At 51.4% G+C, this 19,475-nt stretch overlaps 1 protein-coding gene across 1 annotated transcript in view; it reads left to right on the forward strand.

Moving 5' to 3' along the window:
- Window positions 1–330: 330 nt before the first annotated feature.
- LOC144095436 (uncharacterized) overlaps window positions 331–19,475 on the forward strand; it is a 30,234-nt gene continuing 11,089 nt past the window's right edge. Inside the window, exons 1-2 of the mRNA XM_077629176.1 lie at window positions 331–1,861; window positions 14,908–15,188. Of these exons, the coding sequence (XP_077485302.1) occupies window positions 331–1,861; window positions 14,908–15,188 (1,812 nt within the window). The remainder of the gene's footprint in view (window positions 1,862–14,907; window positions 15,189–19,475) is intronic.

The following is a 19,475-nucleotide window of genomic DNA, read 5'->3' on the forward strand; positions in this document are numbered from 1 at the left end:
CCTTCACCTCGAAGACCCTCTCATCTCTTCGTCAACCCCACTACAGCAGTCTCCCGATCCGGAACCCGGGGACACCGACCTTGGCGAGAGACGGCACAGGCGAACCAGGGGCCCGCATCTAACAACTGGTTGGCAGCGGTTGGATCGACCATGCGGCGTGGTGTTGCTTCCGTGGGTGAGTGCTTGAACTTTGCTTGAGATTCGCCAGGCTTCAATTGTTTGGGTTAAAACTTTGAACTGCTGGGAATCGTGGGAAGTTGATCAGTGAGACGAGTGTGTGTAGCTCACGTCAACAGTTGTTCAGCAAAGTCAAGGCTCAATACAGCAAACATGGATCTAATGAAGTTGCTAAGGGCAGATTTGGTGGCACTGTACGAAGAGTTGGGTGTAGAGGTAGAGGAGAAGATGAAAAAGTCAGACATTTGCACATTGCTCTTAGAATCCGCCGAGGAAGAAACAGTTAGCAATACGTGGGAACTCATCAAAGCGGAGCGAAAGAAAAAGGAAAATGAGCAAAAAAAAATTGAGGAGCAACGGCTAGCGGCCGAGCAAGAGGAACGGGAGCTCAGAAGGTTGCAGCTTACGAATGAACAAAAGAAACTGGAATATGAGAGCTCGAGAAGCACAACCCTAGAGAGAGCGAGTCAGGCCGAATCGTTTCAGATGGACAGATTGATGCAGCCGTATAAGATTGGCGAGGATCTTGGTTATTACCTCGTGAATTTCGAGAGGACGTGTGAGAAACGGGGTTACGCTAAGGAGACATGGCCACAAAGGCTACTAACGGTGTTGCCCTGTGAGGCGGCCACTATAGTCGCGAGGCTTAATGCGAAAGAGGCCGATGATTACGAGAAGGTGAAAGCGAGTTTGCTAAGAAAGTACCGGCTTTCGGCGGAAGAATTCCGACAGCGGTTCAGAGGTGCCAGCAAGAAAAGTAGCGAGAGCTATGCAGAATTCGCCTTCAGTTTGAAGGCCAACCTTACAGAGTGGTTGAAGGGCGCGGAGGCATATGACACCAAAGATAAGGTTGTCGAATGTGTAGGCCTCGAGCAGGTCTATAACAGTATCCCTGAGGCCGTTAAGTTATGGGTGCAAGACAGAGAAAATGTGAGCACAGTGGAGAAAGCTGCAGAACTAGCGGACGAATATGCAACACGGAGAAAGCTGAGTTCCGAGTCAAGCGAGTCTGAAAAGAAAGCGTTCGGTTTAAGGAAGCGTTTCATTCCCAAAAATCGATCGCAATTTAGGAATCGCGAGACAGTTGAGGGCATTAAACAGGCCCCAGAAAAAACTGAGGATCGTGCCAAGCAGGCCGGAGCTCAGAAAGCATTGACGAAGGAGTTCGAGGCCAGGAAGCCGTTCCCTTGTTTCAACTGTCAGGAAACTGGACATATTGCAGCAAGGTGTACGAAGACGCGATTAGCTTTCTCATATGCCAACGACAGTGATGAGAATTTGGAACTTCTGCGTCCATATATTCACGAACTCCAAGTAAATGGAAAATTGTGCAGGGTCCTTCGGGACAGCGGGGCAACAATGGACATTGTTCACCCCTCATATGTCAAGGAGGAAGACTTTACTGGGGAAGTAGCATGGATAAGACAGGTACTAGAAAATCAGAGTGTGTGCCTCCCTATGGCAAGGGTGGTGATTTCCGGCCCGTTCGGCGAGCTAGCGACAGAAGCCGCCGTCTCGTCGGCTGTTTCATTGCAGTACCCGTATCTATTCTCCAATAAGTCAAATCAGCTGCTTTGCGATCGAGGTCAGAAGCTGGCTGAGGGGACAGTGAAAGCCCTGACTAGGTCCAAATCACGCGAGCTTGCTTCCAAGCTTAGGTACAGCCAGGAATCAGAGGCAACTGGTGAGAGGGGGGGAATTCCCGAGATTGCGGAACCAAGCAAAGAAAATGCAGTTCGAGCACATGAACAGCAGCAGGAACCTGTTACCGAAGGTAGCCCCATCGATGCCAGCCTACAAGAAGCGTGCAGTCCAGACTCCATGTTATTGCCCACCTCCCTGTGCATGGATCGCTTGTTGCGCGTTGACAGAGACTCCTTAATCACAGAACAGGAAAGAGACCCGAGCTTGTCAAAGTTACACTTCATAGCCAAGGAGGGTATTGCTAGGCGTAACGTGACATTGCACCACAAAGGCGGATTGCTGTATCGCCATTACAGGGACAAAAAGGGGAAGACGCTTGATCAGCTGGTCGTGCCTGAAAAGTACCGCTCTGACCTTTTAGGCCTCTGTCACGGAAACAGTTGGTCAGGGCACTTAGGTGTAAACAAAACGAAGGAAAGGCTGCTTGGGGAATACTACTGGCCGGGATGTTTCCGAGATGCTGAACGCTACGTGCAGTCATGCGACGCGTGTCAGCGCACCGGAAAACCAGGAGAAAGATGGAAGGCCCCGCTAAAGCTGGTGCCGCTTATCTCGGAGCCTTTTCGACGTCTGGTCATTGACACCGTCGAGCCACTACCCAGAACTAAGTCAGGCTATAAGTACGTACTCACTATGATATGCCCTGCTACCAAGTTCCCGGAGGCGGTGCCGCTAAAGGAGCTTAGCTCGGCAGAGATAGTGGACGGTCTCCTGTCCGTTTTCGCTCGAATTGGCTTTCCGGCAGAAATTCAGGCTGATCAGGGGACAGTTTTCACGAGCGCACTCACAACCACGTTCTTACAGAGGTGTGGGGTGAGGTTGATTCATAGCTCCGTTTACCACCCTCAATCGAACAGCGTCGAGAAGTGGCACTCAGTGCTCAAAAGAGTGCTACGTGCTTCCTGCTATGAGCACAAAGACGATTGGGAAAGTTGCCTCCCGGCAACGCTGTTCGCCCTGAGAACAGTACCGCACGAAGCGACGGGCTTCACTCCTGCAGAACTAGTGTACGGAAGGGCTCTTCGTTCCCCGCTTAGGATGCTTAGAGAAATGTGGGAGGGGACAGGAGAGAGTCAGTCAGTAGTGGAGTATGTGTTGCAGTTACTAAACCGGCTGAGTGCCACACGAGAACTAGTGGATCGAAATCTCAAAACAGCTCAGGACACGGCGAAGAAGTACTACGACAAGAATGCTAGACTGAGAACCTTCAAGACGGGGGATCGTGTGCTTATTCTCAGGTCCGCACGCAAAAATAAGATGGAAGTTCACTGGGACGGGCCAGTGGAAGTTTTGGATCAGATTTCAGAAACCAACTACACTTTGAAAATGCCAGGGAGAGGACAGCAGATAAAGATCTATCACTGCAATTTAATGAAGCCCTATGTAGAAAGGAGCGGGGTTGTAAACATGGCCGTAAATATCCCCGAAGAGCTACAAACCGAAAACCCTGAGTGGAAAGGCAGCATGAAAGAAAATGCTACCAACAGCATAGAGGAAATCGTGTCCCGATCCGCGAGCACCATGGATCTAGAACAAAAGCAACTCCAAGAATTGAGGCAACTGCTGTGCGAATTCCGGGAGAGTTTTAGCGACCGGCCGGGGAAGACAAATCTCATCACGCATGAGATAGAGCTAACTTCGACCGATCCAGTAAGATCAAAAGCCTACAGAGTTTCTCCAAGGCAGAAAGAAATAATTGAGGCGGAGATAAAACACATGCTGGAACTTGGCGTGATAGAGCCAGCAGAGAGCGACTACACCTCCCCGCTGATACTCGTGGAGGCACCAGGCAAAGATCCGCGACCTTGCGTGGACTACAGGAAGCTGAATACCATAACAAAGGACCAGCTATACCCGATACCGAACATCGAAGAAAGGATCGAGACAGTTAGCGCGGCACAGTACATCTCCACCCTTGACCTGGTGAGAGGGTACTGGCAAGTCCCCCTCTCGGAAAGCGCGAGTCGGTATGCAGCATTTATTTCTCCCATGGGGGTATTCCGACCTTTGGTGCTCAGTTTTGGGCTAAAGAATGCACCTTTTAGCTTTTCAAAGCTAATGGACATCATCCTCAAGGACATGCAGGATTTCGCGCTGCCTTACCTTGACGATGTGGCCATTTTTTCTAACTCTTGGGAAGACCATGTTTCCCATCTCAGGAGGGTACTGACGAGTTTGAGGGACGCTGGGCTAACCATTAAGGCCGAAAAATGTAGTTTTGGCTGCTCGCATGTCACCTATCTTGGTCATGTTGTCGGTAGAGGGACGAGGAGACCGTCAGACCTCAAGATAGCCCCTATCGCTGAATTCCCGCAGCCCCGAACTAAGACGGATGTACGGTCATTTCTCGGTCTGGTGGGGTACTACCAAAGGTACATACCCAACTATTCACAGCTAGCAAGTCCTTTGACCGATGCGCTTCGCAAAGAAAAGCCGAATAGCGTTATCTGGGACGCAGCAAAAGAAATTTCGTTTCAGAGCTTGAAGAGCGTGCTGGTTTCGCGGCCCGTGTTACGCGCGCCGGACTACAGCAAGGAATTCGTGGTCCAGTGTGACGCCAGCGACCGGGGTATGGGGGTCGTATTAAGCCAAGTCGGAGACGACAATGAGGAGCACCCTATCCTTTATGCCAGCAGGAAGTTAACCGTAAGGGAAGAAGCCTACGGCGCTTCGGAAAAGGAATGCGCTTGTCTGGTTTGGGCCGCACAGAAGCTAGCCTGTTATGTTTACGGGGCGAAATTTACTTTCGAGACAGATCATTGTCCGCTTACATGGCTGCGTCAAATGTCGCCCAAGAATGGCCGCTTGCTTCGATGGAGTCTAGCCCTCCAGCAATATAACTTTTCTGTGCGATACAAAAGGGGCAAATGTCATGGCAATGCCGACGGATTGAGCAGGTTATTCCCATAATTGAGGTATCCGTTCGGTGGCAATTCGGTGCCTTTTCGTATTTTTTTTAGGTGCTAGTTAGCTTTGTTTGGCGTGGTGTCCTATTATCCTTTCTCTTTTGCTTCCAAATTTGCCACCTCTCTTCAAGCCGTGTTCGGCGAATCGGGCTTTGGCAGCGAATTTGGCAGACATGGAAGCTGTTCTTAGTAGCCGAGATTACTGCTGTCAGCTACAAAATTTTGTGCTTACGTTTACATTGACAATGCAGTAGTATTGCAAAACAGCCTGGCGGCTCTCGGGTGAATTTCGTGCACTGCCTGGGGAGTGGCGCCATGTTGAGTGGCTGATTTCGACTAATGCCTCCGTTGTCCGAGGTTTAGGACTCTACTCTGTGCTTGCAGACAAGATGAAGAAGGGCCTCCCACGCTACAACTCAAGTCATCTCTCCTCGACCAGTGATTGTGACCACTGGCCGATCGAGATTGTCCTGGCCGCGGAGGAGCTGTTACGTTTGGAGACGCCAACATGCCAAGAATATTAAAGCCACTGGGAATCATCAATCTACCGAGGCTTCAAAGGGCCGTCGATGTGGTTGCAGCGCTACGAGTGCAGGTGGTGGCGTCTACAAGGGTCCTTCCCCCCCCCCCCCCCCTGCTGTTTGAGAAAGGCTTTGGTGAACTCGTCTTTTGTTCTCAACACCGGACCCACCCGGGACATTTTTCTCCCGGAGGGGACGGCGGGGGAGCCGGCGAGCGGCGGAACTGCAAATCAGCCGTGACAAATGCGGCCGGGTTTAACTAAGCCAACGTCTCTGGAATCTTCGTGCTTCGAAAACAACTTCGACTTGGACTGTGCTTTCCCACGCTCTACGTGAAAGCTTCTGCGAACTGCGGTGGGATCCATTCGCCCCCACGCTACCGCTGTGAAGTGCAGGTGACTGACCTTCGACGCTCTCAGTGGGACCCCCTTCGGGCTATTCATCACTGAAGCCTGGACAGCGCGGACCCCAATCTGCCAGAAGTGGCAAGAGTGTGTGGCTGGGGGCGGACCCGGAAGACTGGACACGTGATCTACATCACAGTGATTCGACGCATTTTTAATGAACTAGATTCCCCAACTAGGGACCTGGGGACAGCGGACCCTATTTAAGCAGCGATCTGGCGTGTGTTCGCCAGCTCCCGATTCACTCTTTCAATCTTTGTATAAATGTAAATAAACCCTTCAGTCTCTCCTTCACCTCGAAGACCCTCTCATCTCTTCGTCAACCCCACTACAGCAGTCTCCCGATCCGGAACCCGGGGACACCGACCTTGGCGAGAGACGGCACAGGCGAACCAGGGGCCCGCATCTAACAGTGCGTACCGCACACAGGATAGGCAGCGCTCTCACTACACCACCCTGGCAGGTGGCAATTAAGGGTTGATCGTCAGAGGTCTGTCACGCAATGAACGCTATACGTGCGCTCTTCGCCGCGCTCCTCCATGAAGTCTAAGTGAGCGCGCGCATCCGGCTTCTAATCCCCCCATACTGATGTCACAACGGTAGTTTCAATCGCATGACATCAAGCGATTGGAACGTGGCTATTCTACTAACATCTACCGGCGAATCAAAAGGTCAAAGTCAACGATGAGGGTCAAAGGTCAGAGGTCACAGGTCAACGACAAATGCAACAGGTCAGGACCATGTGGTGCGGCACCGTGACGGTCCACAAGGTTAGGCTCAGGAGCTTAGTTGTGGTGCAAGTTATAGCCTTGCATGACCTCCTACTCGGTGAAGGTCAAATTTAGTGCCACGCGAAACGCCGCTGTACCTAGCGTAGTGAAGCTTTTGCTCCAAAAGTCGCTCGTGTTTCATGCGATGTCAGCGCCCGCTAAAGATCCCCAGGCGGTCAAAATTGTTACTAAGCCCCCACGCTACGGCATTTATCTCTTTCTTTTCTTCCCTCTTTTAGTCCGTACCTTACGATGGTGCCCATGGAGGAGTGACACAGCTTTGCTTTCCTCGAAACCAATTTTCATGGCATAACGGCACATTTCTATTGTAGCGAAAGCTACGTTACGGTAGCATTTCCCGCCTTCAGCCACCAGGTCGCTGCGCCGCCATGCTGTCACGTGATTGGTCACGTGGTGTGCAGCAGCTGCCGGCGGCGCGGCTCCGTGGCCGATCACTTAATTGGTCACGTGACCAGCCACGTGGTGTGGAGCAGCTGCTGCTGCTAGCGGCTCGGCGCGCCGGCGGAGTCGAGCTCGTCTCTCCGGAGCATTCGAAAGGAGCGGACCTCGGTCGCTAGCTTCCCCGTTCTGTCGGGACCCCCGAGATTTGAGGATAATTTCTGCCTCGCCTACCGACACGTGTTCGTCGACGACGCTGTCTTGCCTCTGCCGCGCCTGGTGCACCCTCCTACCCGCCCTTTGGACGTTCGCCAGGAGCACCGCTCGCGCCCAGCGCCGTCCGGCGCCCCGCCGACCCGTCGCCCGCGCAGGCGCCCCTCGCCCTACTCCTAGTAGGCCTTCCTACCCGGCGGCCGCTTCGGCGGTCAGGTAACCCTCGCCCGCCGGGAGAGCCTCTTCGGGCCGTCGTCGTCAGCTGCAGCGGCGACGGCCCATGTTCCTGAAAACCCCCTGCAGCCGGCACAGCTGACTACGATGGCGGCGGCTCAACCATCGCCCCGACGCCTGCTGTGCTGTCCTGGGCGAAAGCGCGGCTTCCCTGTTGCGCGCGGGGCCCCGACGCGCCGCCTTCCACGGCGGTCTCCAGCGTTTTTGCCCTGCTACCATCCTGACGCAGCCACCGGCGGCACGGCTAGGCCTGCATCCCGCGATCCTGGACACGGCCGCCGGTCCTTGTGCGCCAGCCCACTGGCGCCCCAGCTGTTGAAACAGCTCCTACGCGCCGCCGGAAACGGCAGTCTTCAGCGTACCCCGCCGCGCTGCCTCCCAGCAGTTTCTTCGCGGTTCCTACCGGCCGCCACGTGATGGCTCCCTGCCGGCAGCCCCGGCTACCCTGCAGCCCTCGCCCGCCTCTGGTCAGCTTTCCGGCTGATCCGGGGCCACGGCTGCTTGCCTCCCGCAAGCCCCGACGCGCGCGCACCACTCCCAGCACGCGCCGTTCATCCTCCCCTTCCCTGTCGAGACTGGTGCTGCTGCGGTGACCTGCCTCCCAGGAATGCCGAGGTCCATCTCCCGCCGCGCTCCTGGATTACGTGCGTGGATTGCGTACCGTGCCATTAGTGACCCTGCGGACAGTGACCCCCTTCCCTTGCCATCATCCCAATCCCCCCCCCCTACATCCCATTCTCCTCCCCTGAGCCCCAAGAGTGATGCCCACAGGGCCAACATACGTCGGGGCCAGTATCCCCCCCCCCTCACCATCATAGCAACCACCACCACCACCACCAGCCGAGCTGGCACAGCTGTGCGCATGCGCCGTGTGAAGTGGGGCGAAGATGAAGGAGGAACGCCCAGCGAAACGGAGCGGCGAAAGACTGACTTAGCAATTCAACTGAGTAAGTTCGACTCGGCCAGCTCTAGCTATGGCGTTTCTCCAGGTTTAACCAGAGCTGAACACCGCCGATTTTCTTTCATAACCTTATTGCCTCAGGGCTAAATGGTTTGTGGTTTATGGGGGGTTTAACGTCCCACAGCAATTCAGGGTATGTCAGACGCCTTAGTGAAGGGCTCTGGAAATTTCGACCACCTGGGGTTCTTTAATGTGCACTGAACACGCACAGTACACGGGCCTCTAGCATCCCGCCTCCATAGCAATGCGACCGCCGCGGCCGGGATCGAACCCACGTCTTTCGGGCCAGCAGCCGAGCACCATAACCAATCAGCCACCACGGCGGCTACTCAGGGCTAAATGTGAGTGAGAGTATAGAAAGAAGAAAAAGACAGATTGTTAAATGAATGAAAAATGGTGAGGCGATCTAATGAAAGCGAGGAGGTAGCGGTTGTGCGGCCCCTTCGACATAAAAGGCTAGGCTTTGAAATTATTAACCATTTTGCTCTTTCCCAGAAACAGTATTAAATCAACACTGCGTATGGCGCACATTAGCCTTAAGTCAATTATGCGGCAAAAAACAGCAGCACACAGATCTGCAGCTTTAACAGGAAGCCTTTCCCAGAAGCACATACGTCGTTTCAAGTTTGCAGGTGGATGCAGATACAGCTGAAAAATATATGAAAGAGATAGCTTGCCTAGGTTTTAAACACGAGCGTTCCCACAGACAGTTAATGATCGCTAAACAATGCCGTAAAAATGGGAACTCTTACAAAACGTAGGCGTACAGCGGCGAGAGATAGCTATGCCGTCTTGTGTAACGGCAGCACATTCGCTGCGTTATAAAGCGATAGCGTTAAGGAGCTCGTGTCGCGGAGAATCCAGTGCCGTCATCCGCGTCATCGGTGTCGTTGACCGTGAGCGAAAATACACTAACAATTCTCAGAGAAGCAACATGGGTGGCAGCTGAGCCATCTAGGTAGCGTGACCTTGTGGAGTCATCACAACCTGCCAACTGATTGTGAGCAAAGTGCGCACCATCGCAGTTCGCACACAAATTAAGAATTGGTCGCGCGAGGCTGCTCGCAAGAGCAAACTGGTTCGTAAAAGTCCCGCCAACGGCGGCACCTGCCATCGCAGGGCAGCGGCTCATAGCTTAACCGCTACACCACTGCGCCAGGAGTGGTACGAAAACTCCCTCGGATCTAATGATGTTAAGAGAAAGACCAATTCTGCATATATGGGCATTAGCCTATTAGTTATCGCGTCATACCCTTAACGCAGAGCTTATGTGTCCCCTGCAAGTTTTCTGCGAGGAGCATCATACGACTTATCCTCAGGGACCGTGTGAAAACGTGGAGAAAAAAAACACACTTAGCGGTTCATTGCACCGTGAGCTGCGTAGCTTCGCTATGAAAAAAGAATACACACAAATCCGGCTACTAATAACTCATACTGGGCCTACACAGTCGCCCTTACTCATGAAGTCGTTATTAAATTCCACCTAAGGGACCCAGTAGTAAATTCGCCGTATCCGGCCAATTTGCGTAAATATAAAGCCATCTCCTAAACAGGGTTGCGAAAACGCAGTTGCCCTGGGGGCCATAAGGAAATATCTCCTCGTCACCTGCGTATTTCAGCTGATAGCACGTTCGCTAGGCGAGGGCAGCACTTGATTAACGGAGCTCCTTCTCCGTGTGGTGGGAGAACGACAGCCTGAAACTGGATCGTCGTTAAAGCGCTTGCTACTGAAAATTGGCGGCGAGTTGTCGCGACGGCGAACGAGGCGGGGTAGTGAGCAGAGATGTCCTCGATCGCTGTCTCATATCTTGCGCCGTTTCCTATGTGAAGCTACGGAAGCCAATTCAGCCCATGGCGTTCGTAACGTACCTCTTTTCAGAGTCAGCTACGAGGTCACCGGAGTCACGCTGCCTGCATGGATGGTGGCGTAGGCGCGAGGGTGGGCGACCGCAGCAGCTCCGACGGCGTCCAGGACTGCAGACCACAGTGCAGTGATGGTGACCCTGCCGAAACGCCCCTTCGCAGGTGAAATGCGTGCCAAGAGCAGCGGTGACAAAGCCCGTCGCAGAGACCCGGAACTCGATGGCTGGCTCACAGCATCATAGGCGCAAGGCGTCCGGCAGAAAGGACATTGGTGTAGCGCTGTCTGGGCAGTGACGTAGCTGCGGGTCGGGATGACCGAAGCAGCTCGGGCCACGACCATGGCTGGAGACAGGAGAGAAGAGATTGCCGCTCTGCGGAGCTCCCACTGAGGCAGCGGAAACTGGGTGAAAGGCAGCGGCGATGAGCAAGATGCTGGGCGGAGCTGCACCAAGCACGACAGCTCGCTCATGGCGTCTCACGAGGAGCAGGTGCGGAACAAGGAGCGCGTGCAGCGGCGAGAATCAGTGCGCACTTCTTTCACATCTTTTACGAGACGTTCACATTGCTTGTATCGAGGAGAAAATGAACGGTAGGGTATGATTGGTGCTGCTGCTGCGGCCGCCGCCGGATGGTATCCAGTTGTAGTCCAGGATGGCTTGCAACATGGATTGCGTCAGTTCCGCCGTGAATGCTGTTCCTCTGTCCGTGATGAGCCCATCGGGGGCGCTGTGTCGCAGAATATTCCACTCTACGAAAAATTTGGCTACTTCTGCTGCTGTTTGATTCGGTAGGGCTTTTGCCTCGGCGTAACGGGTCTGGTGGTTGGTCGCTATGATGGTTCACTTATTTCCAGATGGTGACTTCCATTACTTACAATCCCGGAGGAAGAGGGATAAACTTTTTTAGGCTTTTCGGTCGTCGTTATCCTACTTTCGCCTCAGGTGGCCTCCATGAAGGGGCGACGACGAGGATCCAATCTGCGATGTTGGCTTTTACTTGTTTGTCTTCACTGCGTATGATCTTTTCCGAGCTGTGAGCTGAGGGATAAGGCAGGAGCTTTTTGGTGGATTAATTTTCCTCGCATCCCCAAAGAATATGATCATCATCTTCGCTGAGGCTTTTGTCACAAATTCGGCAAATAGGATAACTTCACCTTTTGTAAGTAAGGCCAATCGATATGGGCTCATAAGACTTCTTGTCTCAGCTCTTCGGAGAGCCGTGCCTTGTGCCCTGGTACGCTCTGGGTGTGGGCGTGGGTAAAGGCGTCTGTTTTCACTATATATGTTTGTAACCTCGTTGCATATGGTGGGTGGCTCCGCCGGTGGCTCATTCGTGCAGACGGCCCGGTTGGTTAGCCCTCGGGCATATTCGTCCGCCTTCTCGTTTCGTGAGCAGCCGGAGTGGGCCGGCACCCATACAGGGTTGATGGTGGATGGAGGTGTGTAATTTCTGAGTAGGGACGCGGTGAATTTACCCACTGTGCCCCTTTGATAGCCGGTGATCGCGTATTTTGAGCCACTAATGACGGTCTTCGTGGAACTGCGTCGCACTCATGCCCACAAAATGTGCAGCCAGAAAGACAGCAAGCCGCGAAAACAACTCTGCGCAGCTTGCATCACCACAGGAGCAGCAATGATGGAGACATGGCCTCAGCATGCGTAATGTGGAAAAGGTCTGCGATCCAAGGGCACAGGAGTGGAATCACTGTAGTGGCCAGCACGGATAATTCGCCGGCACCAATCGCCGCTGAACAAAAGGTTACCACAACCCTTTACGTCGACGAGCTTGCTAAAGCTACAGTCACATACTATGCCGCAAGCTTATCAGGTGCCACATATACTTAACAACGGCTAATCGCCATCAACAGCCCCCACGAAACGTGCAGTCGCTTCGCATAGAGCAGTCACGGATTTGAAAAAAATCTGATGTCACTTGGTTGAGTCGACAATTGGTGTGGTGGTAGGTATGACTCATTTATGAAGCTTCGTTTAATCCAGCCGGTTTAGTTCATCAACGCTGCGGTGGAGCATATCGGTTATTTGAGGGATGGAATCAGCTCATCCTCTGAACTTTAAACTTACGCTTGCTGCTACCGCACTGTACTACTACTAGCGGACTCACCTACGCCCTGGAAAAAAGCGCACATACTAGCTTGCCAGCAAACAACGAATCAAGGTTTGCTCGGGGGCACTTAGGGGCACCGCTCTAAATGTGAAGCAGGGGCTCACGGCGCACACGCCTTTCGAGGACTATATTACGCATGCGGTGCAAGGTCTACCTGCGTTTACTCCCCCCCCCCCCCCCCCCCCCCCGTCTGGAGAGAAGCTGGCCTGCATCAGCAGCTGAAGACAGGCCATACCCTTCGCCCTAAACACGTACATGCCCCATCTGAATTACCTCTGCGGCCACTTAGTGCAATAGTCCCTAAGAGCGAAATTCTCGAAAAGATTGATCACAAGGCCTCGTTCTTTGTCTCAAAGGCAACCCAAATCTTCTCTCGCCAAGGGATAGGTTACAGTGAAGCTGCAGCCGGAGTAGACAACTCTTTGCATGGCATGTATACGACTCATGTCCGTAAACGTCTCCGGCTTTCTTTTCCAAGCGGGGCCAACAGAAAAGATCCAGCAGCTTCCCTTTTATATGGCGAATCCTAGGATTCGACTCATGCACGACACCCACGAGGCGTCGCTTCAAGCATTCAGAAACTACAGTTACCGCAAGCAGGAAGTTTACGGAATAATGCTTACTCTCCACAAGACAAAAAATCCCGTCAATATACACGCATCTGTTGTTGTCGCCTCCGGGCACATGAGGAAGGTAACCAGACGACGGTTAGCTCCCATTCTCTTATCATTTCGCATTTACGCCATCGCTTAAGCCATGGGACAGCGAAAGCCGCGGATGGGAGAGATCGTAGTTTTCATTGCGAGTCAGAAATACTATCCTACGTTTGAAGAATTCGGTAATGCTGACTGAATTACGAAAATGCATTCTGTCTTCATGCTTGCTTTGTATTCTCACAAATGGTACTACATTCTGAAATGAATTGGCTGTTGGGGAAAGGAAAGGGCGCAGTACATGTGACACCTGAACCGCGACGTAAGGGAAGGGATAAAGGAGGGAGTAAGAGAAGAAAGGAAGAAAGAGGTGCCGTAGTGGAGGGCTCCGTAATAATTTCGAGCAAGCATCTGGGGATCTTTAACGTCACTGACATCGCACAGCACAGGGGCGACTTTGCGTTTCGTCTGCATCGAAACACAGCCGCCGCGGTCGAGTTCGAACCCGGCTACTCCGGATCATTAGCCGAGCGCTCTAACCGCTAAGCCACCGCGGCGGGTTACTACACTCTGAATAAACTAGTTTAAAACTGCATTGAGGAAACCGAATACTTCCCTCCGTTGTCCTCGAGTAAATAGGGCCATTGCTGAGTCCCTTTCACTTGCTTCGTCTATATGTCGAATTTGTTTCTCGGATTCCTCTTCTCAACCGAAATCTATAATTATTGCTTATTGGGCCTTGCTGGGAAATACACACATTTCCTTTCATTTTCCTTGGCGAAATGACAAGATGTTTTTCATATGGCGTGCTTTTCTGCTTTCGAGAGAGATTTCGCTTTACGACCAGTTTATGAAAAATCTATAGCACTGCAGTCCCCTGCATTCGATAAATGCGAAAACATTTGCGTTTGAACGTCACCACCTTTTTTTTTGCAAGTTATCGTTGTCACGTAACACTTATCACGTTACCCTTGGATTACGTCGGCAAATTTTGCAAGCCATCGCTGTCAAGTGACACTTATCGCGTGAACACTGAATGACGTCAGCAAGTTTTTCTCAAGTAATCGTTGTCTAGCACGAGTACCCATCCCCATCATACTTTACTGTTCTACACACGACAACGCGCTCATTTCGTGCCCCTCAATACCCATTAACCAACGACCCTTTGTATTCTTCCTCCTTGGCCTGCAAAATATTTGGAGAAGCAGAATGGCTATACGACACTACGGTGAAGATGCGCTGTCTACCCGCGATTACTTCAAAGAACACGTATTTAAGCTGCGTGAAGTGCACACGGAGCTATGTTTTACAGATAAGTTATCAATTTGATGGGGCAGTGTTTTTTTTAACGGTTGTGAGTTTCTGTGAGCGGAACGGATGCCCGCTCCTGAAGTTTATGAGTGCAGTCCATGCATAATCTGTTTGTGACCTGTTGCAAAACTCTCGGAACAGGCAATTAAAAAGTAAAGACTCTTCGTGGCGCCTTTGTGGAAGAGGAAGAGGAAGAAGTTCTGAACGGTAGTGTCTCGAAATGCCTCTAGCTGGAAACAGCGCATCGGCCGTTGTCCGAGGTCTCCCGACACCTTAAGTTTCCACGGGCTCGTACAAAGTTGTCCTCCCTCAACTTCCTACCAGTAATGTTGTGTCCTCAACAGCCTCTTTCTGATTGCTGACCTTAATGCAGCACATGGAAACAGCGAACCGTGAAATCTCGCTCACGCTTAAGGACGGACTGTCAGCAAGTACAATTCCTCACACGCTCAACGTTTTCGGGGCACAAGCTTTAGTTGTCGTTCCAGCCTGACCTACGCTGTGTCTTCGTTGTAGCCGTGTGATCCATGTACGGCGTCAGTGTCGTACGCCTCGATGCACCAAGTTCCGACGCTTTGGGCACACAGTAGACAACTGTGTCATGAGTTATGTTGACAGGTTACTCCAGGGCAACTGGACACATGTGGATGAAGTGGTGTCTGAGCAGATTATGGATGTGTCGATGTTGTGGAGGCGTCGGGTGAGCTGAGTCATGTGCTTCCAACAGGAGATGAACCAAAGACTTCGCCAAATAACGGCAAGAGACCAGCTGCAAGTACGGACAAACAGGAGTCCCCGTCTCCGGACCCAAAGCCACCGGACCCGGGACTGCGTGGGCCTGCTACATTTAGTCCCGTGTTTACTGCTCAGGAGCCATCTGTCACCCAGCGATCACAAGAACTGAACACTACTTCTGTAGAGTCAATGGGGCCGCTACTGCCAGTGAATGTGCGACATGCCTTCTTCGCCAGCGATGCCCCTTCGTCGCCGGAGTGGAGCAGTGTGTCGCCTGAAGTGTCAGCCTCTAATGTGTTTGGCGCCCCGTCGGCTCTCAGCGTGGTTGCGAGCGGCGTGGTCCACTCGATCCACGGCCTTGGCTGTCTCGGAAGAGGCGATGGACAACAGCGCACCTTTGAAGCGTCCTGCACATGGTGAGGTGTGTGTCAGTGACGATGACCGGAAGGCACCTGGTGTGGCGGCATTGGGAAGGGTCACCTCAAAACGAAGGGCGATGTCTGCCCTACATGCCTTCGATTTGCAGGCGGGCCACCCCAGTACAGGGGATAGCGTTCCATAAGACAAGCATCAAAAATGGCTTGCGTCGCAGCATTTGTGATCGCTACCCTTAACATTAGTGGTTTGCGTAACCGTTGAAGGCAACAACAGTTACGGCATCTTTTAAATGGGGTGTGAGCGTGGCAGCCAGCGAGGAAACCAAGCTCTCCTGTGATGAGGAGGCTGAAGCTGCACTCGAGCCTTTTCTGTCAGAATTCAATGTTATCGCTAATCACTTTAGAGGCTTACCAGGAGGGTGCATGCTATTCCTGGTGAATTCACTGGAGATTACGGCCGTGTCGCATCGCACAGATGGTGAAGGGCCACTTATCTGCTGTGACCTTGTAATTTCGGGTGTACAGTGGCGAATTATTTGTGTTTATGCCCCTGTAAAGCAGCGTGATAGAAGGCTATTTTTCCTGCCACAAGTCGACCATTTATGCACGAATCGCGAACATATGGTGTTGGGTGATTTCAATCATGTTTTTAGGGATGAAGGCCCAGCAGTGTTAAGTACACGTGATGACCCTAGTGCTTCTTTACTTTTTGATTTGGCATGCGAATATAGCCTGGTGGATGTTGAGCAATATAAGGGACAAAGTATTCATTTCACTAGTTTTCAGTGCTCCTCTATGCTCGGCTTGACCAGATTTACTTTTCAGCAGACATGTCAGCCAGCGTTATTGGTTACTGGGTGCGACCCATACTCTTCAGTGATCACTGCACGGTGTCTCTACAGACAGGGAGCTACAGTCGGCGCATACCCCACCGATGATGGGAGCTGTGGAAGCTGAATAGCTGCCTGCTCTCAGGTGAAAAACGGGCTGTATCTAATTGCTTGAAGGACACGTTGTCACGCGGTGACGTCTCAGTTTTGCAAAAAAATGCGACTTATTGAAACAAGAAACCAAAAAATTGGCTATTAAAACAACTATTAAAGCAACTATCGCGTTTTTGAAGAGAAGTAAACGTGTAGAGTTCGGCCGTACTTTGGTTTAGCTGCATGAGATAGAGAGCATTAGCCCAGGTGCCTGTGTAGAAGATATCACTGCCGGAAAAGCAGAGGTTCGGCAGTTTGAAATCGAAAGGTACTAGGGCGCTGTAGGGTTCGGTGCGCTGTCGCATCTTTTTGTACATGTGTTGCGAATATTCCGCGAGAGGGCAGTGACCTAGGCTGCGCGTCCGGTTTTGTTTTATTTTGTTTTGCTTTGGTGCACGCCGTTAGAAGGGGACTCATGCCTTTTTGGTTAGTCTCCCCATTCGTCCTTGCGGTTTCCTTCGTCGCTCCGGACGGCGGGGCTATCTGCCGGCCTCGACCTTGAACCCCTGTCCCCTTGGCAAAGGATTGCGAGACCACCTAGAGAGGCCTCGGGGGTAAGGGAAAACGCTGACAACAGTTCTGAGCTTCCCTATTCGTCAAAACTGATGAGCCGCAGTTAGCAGTTTATTTTTACGTGTGGAAAGGGGCGCGGGCATCTTCGGGGTGTACCCGCGAAGGGAGCCGGCCCGTGTGTTTTGGTCTCTAGCAACTCCTAGCTGGCAGGCGCTCGTTCTGGCCGAGTGCGGAGGGAGTGACTGTTGAGAGCTGGTGCAGGGCGCGCCAGTTTGACTGTCGGGACGTGGTGTCCCTCGCCTCTGTGCAGGCGGTCGGCTAGGCCGGCCGCGGATAGTTGTGGCCGTATACTTACTTTTGTTTGTACCCATCTGTAAATAGCCTGTATAAAAGTTCGTTTCTCACTAAATCGCTTCGCCTGCAAGTCATATCATCGAGAAGCCTTCAAATGGTGCATCCAGTTTGTGGAAATCACCGGACCAACACCACCGGCAAACCTTTACTGGGGCCTTGATAAGGTCTAGGTCCCATAGGTTTCTGGGTGAGCAACCATCTCGTCGGGCCCTGAGTGATGAACGGCAGACTAGTCTTGCTAAAGAAAAATTGGGATTACGTATGGTGGTTGCACATACACCGATGGTCCTGATATTACTGATGCTTTATTTTAGTATTATCGGAAGCTGTTTGGTGGTTGTATGGACATAAATATTAGATCATATTACCGTCACTTATTCGAAGCATTTCCTCGACTTGACGATGAGCGGCGTGCTGTAGTGGAGGGGCCCATCACTTTGGACGGAATTAAATCTGCAATTTCTGACCTGACGGCTCAGAAATCTCCTGGGCCAGACGGCATTGCTAGCCAGTTCTATAAAAACGTTTTCAAATTACCTAGCTCCGATTTTGATGGAGGTTTTTCAGGCTTCTTATGTTGTTGGTTCTTTCCCTTCCACGTTCTGTACTGGTCATACTATATTAATTCCAAAAAGCACAAATACAAATAGGTTGAAAACAGTTGAGGTATATCGTAAAATTTCTCCCTGCAGTGTAGATTACAGTCTTTTTGCAAAGGTTCTTCGCAATCGTCTGCAGCTAGTTGTCGCTGACTTAATAGGCACGCATCAGGTCTGCGGTATCAGAGGCCATACCGTCCAAACCCATATTCATATTGCACGTTAAGTATTGGAGAGAGTATCAGATGAGACCGTAGAAGTTGCTGTAATTCAGACTGACCTTGCCAAGACATTTGATAAAGATCGTCACGATTTCTCTTTCACTGTCTTGGAGCATGCAAATATTGGAGATGTTTTACTTAGTGGAGTAAGAGTGTGCTATAAGTAGTCCTATACAAGGCCCATTGGGAGCCAAGAGCCAACCAAACCTATTCCACTGAAATTATCTGTTCGCCAAGGCTGTCCAGTGGCGCCTTTGTTGTTTGCCCTTTATCTTGAACCTCAGTATTATTGACAGTGCAACTATCCGTGGTTTCTTCGGCGCAATGTTAAATTAAGACTTCAGCCTATGCAAATGATGTGGCCCTCTTTTGTTCTCACAAATAGAGTGTATCTGAGGCATTACATTTGACTGAACAGCTTTATGAGGAATCAGGCGCGGCTTTTAATTTACATAAATCTAGGAGGTTTTGCTTGGATCACTGGGGTACAACGCCAAGTCATTTTGGTGGCATAAGCTGGGTCTGCGGGACCCTTATGTACCTAGGGGTTCCTCTTCGCAAAGTTCGCTCACCTTCACATATAATTTCCATGAGGCGACAAACCCAGGCTTGGATGGGTAGGGACCTGTCACTCTTTCCACGGGCTCAAGTCTGCAACATTTTTTTAATCGCATATCTTGCCTATGTACTGCAGGTTATCCACTGTTCGAGGAAGAAAGTGCAGCTGATGCACTGAATATTTGCTACCTTCGTATGGCGTTCCCAATGGCAACCCATGCGTCGCGATAACCTATTTCTTTCTCTAGAGTCTGGTGGAATCGGCCTTGTTCAATTATTTGTGTATCAATTTCTTTCGCATTTCTTTGTTTTTCAAATCGGCAAACCACCCTTTTTCCGGCGCATCAGTGCTCATTTGCCTTTCCTATTCGCACCGGCGGGACACACTCGTGAGGGGCCTTTATGGGGATTCCTTAAGGAAGTTGCTGACACCTTCTATTTCGTCTCTGTGTGCTTTCCTTTAGGCTACCTGTATAGCCTCTCCAGAAGGCCGATGACTCAGGCACTTAGAGTATTTGTTTCCTGTACCGTGGTATCGACAAGCTTTTCTGATGTTGCTTGACACCAGTGTTTTAAAATGTGTTGGGCGAATGTGCATTTCTTCTGATTAAGAAACATACTTCTTTAAACTGCACACATCCACGCTGCGTGTGAAGGTACGGCTTCATGCTAAGCAGATTCTTGCGCCATGGACGGTGATTTGGCACCTCTGCAATACACCAGAGACTATTGACCTTTGTTTTATTCTGTGGATTGATTTTATGTTCATCTGGGACATATTACAACGAACAATTAAGAAGGACATTGACGTCACAGCCTAGATTATGTTTTTTGCCTGTGGAGAAAAACAGCTTTATGCCATATGATCTCTTCATGTTGCTGGGACTATTTAGTC

This window comes from Amblyomma americanum, chromosome 6, assembly GCF_052857255.1.
Source record: "Amblyomma americanum isolate KBUSLIRL-KWMA chromosome 6, ASM5285725v1, whole genome shotgun sequence".
NCBI lineage: Eukaryota > Metazoa > Arthropoda > Arachnida > Ixodida > Ixodidae > Amblyomma > Amblyomma americanum.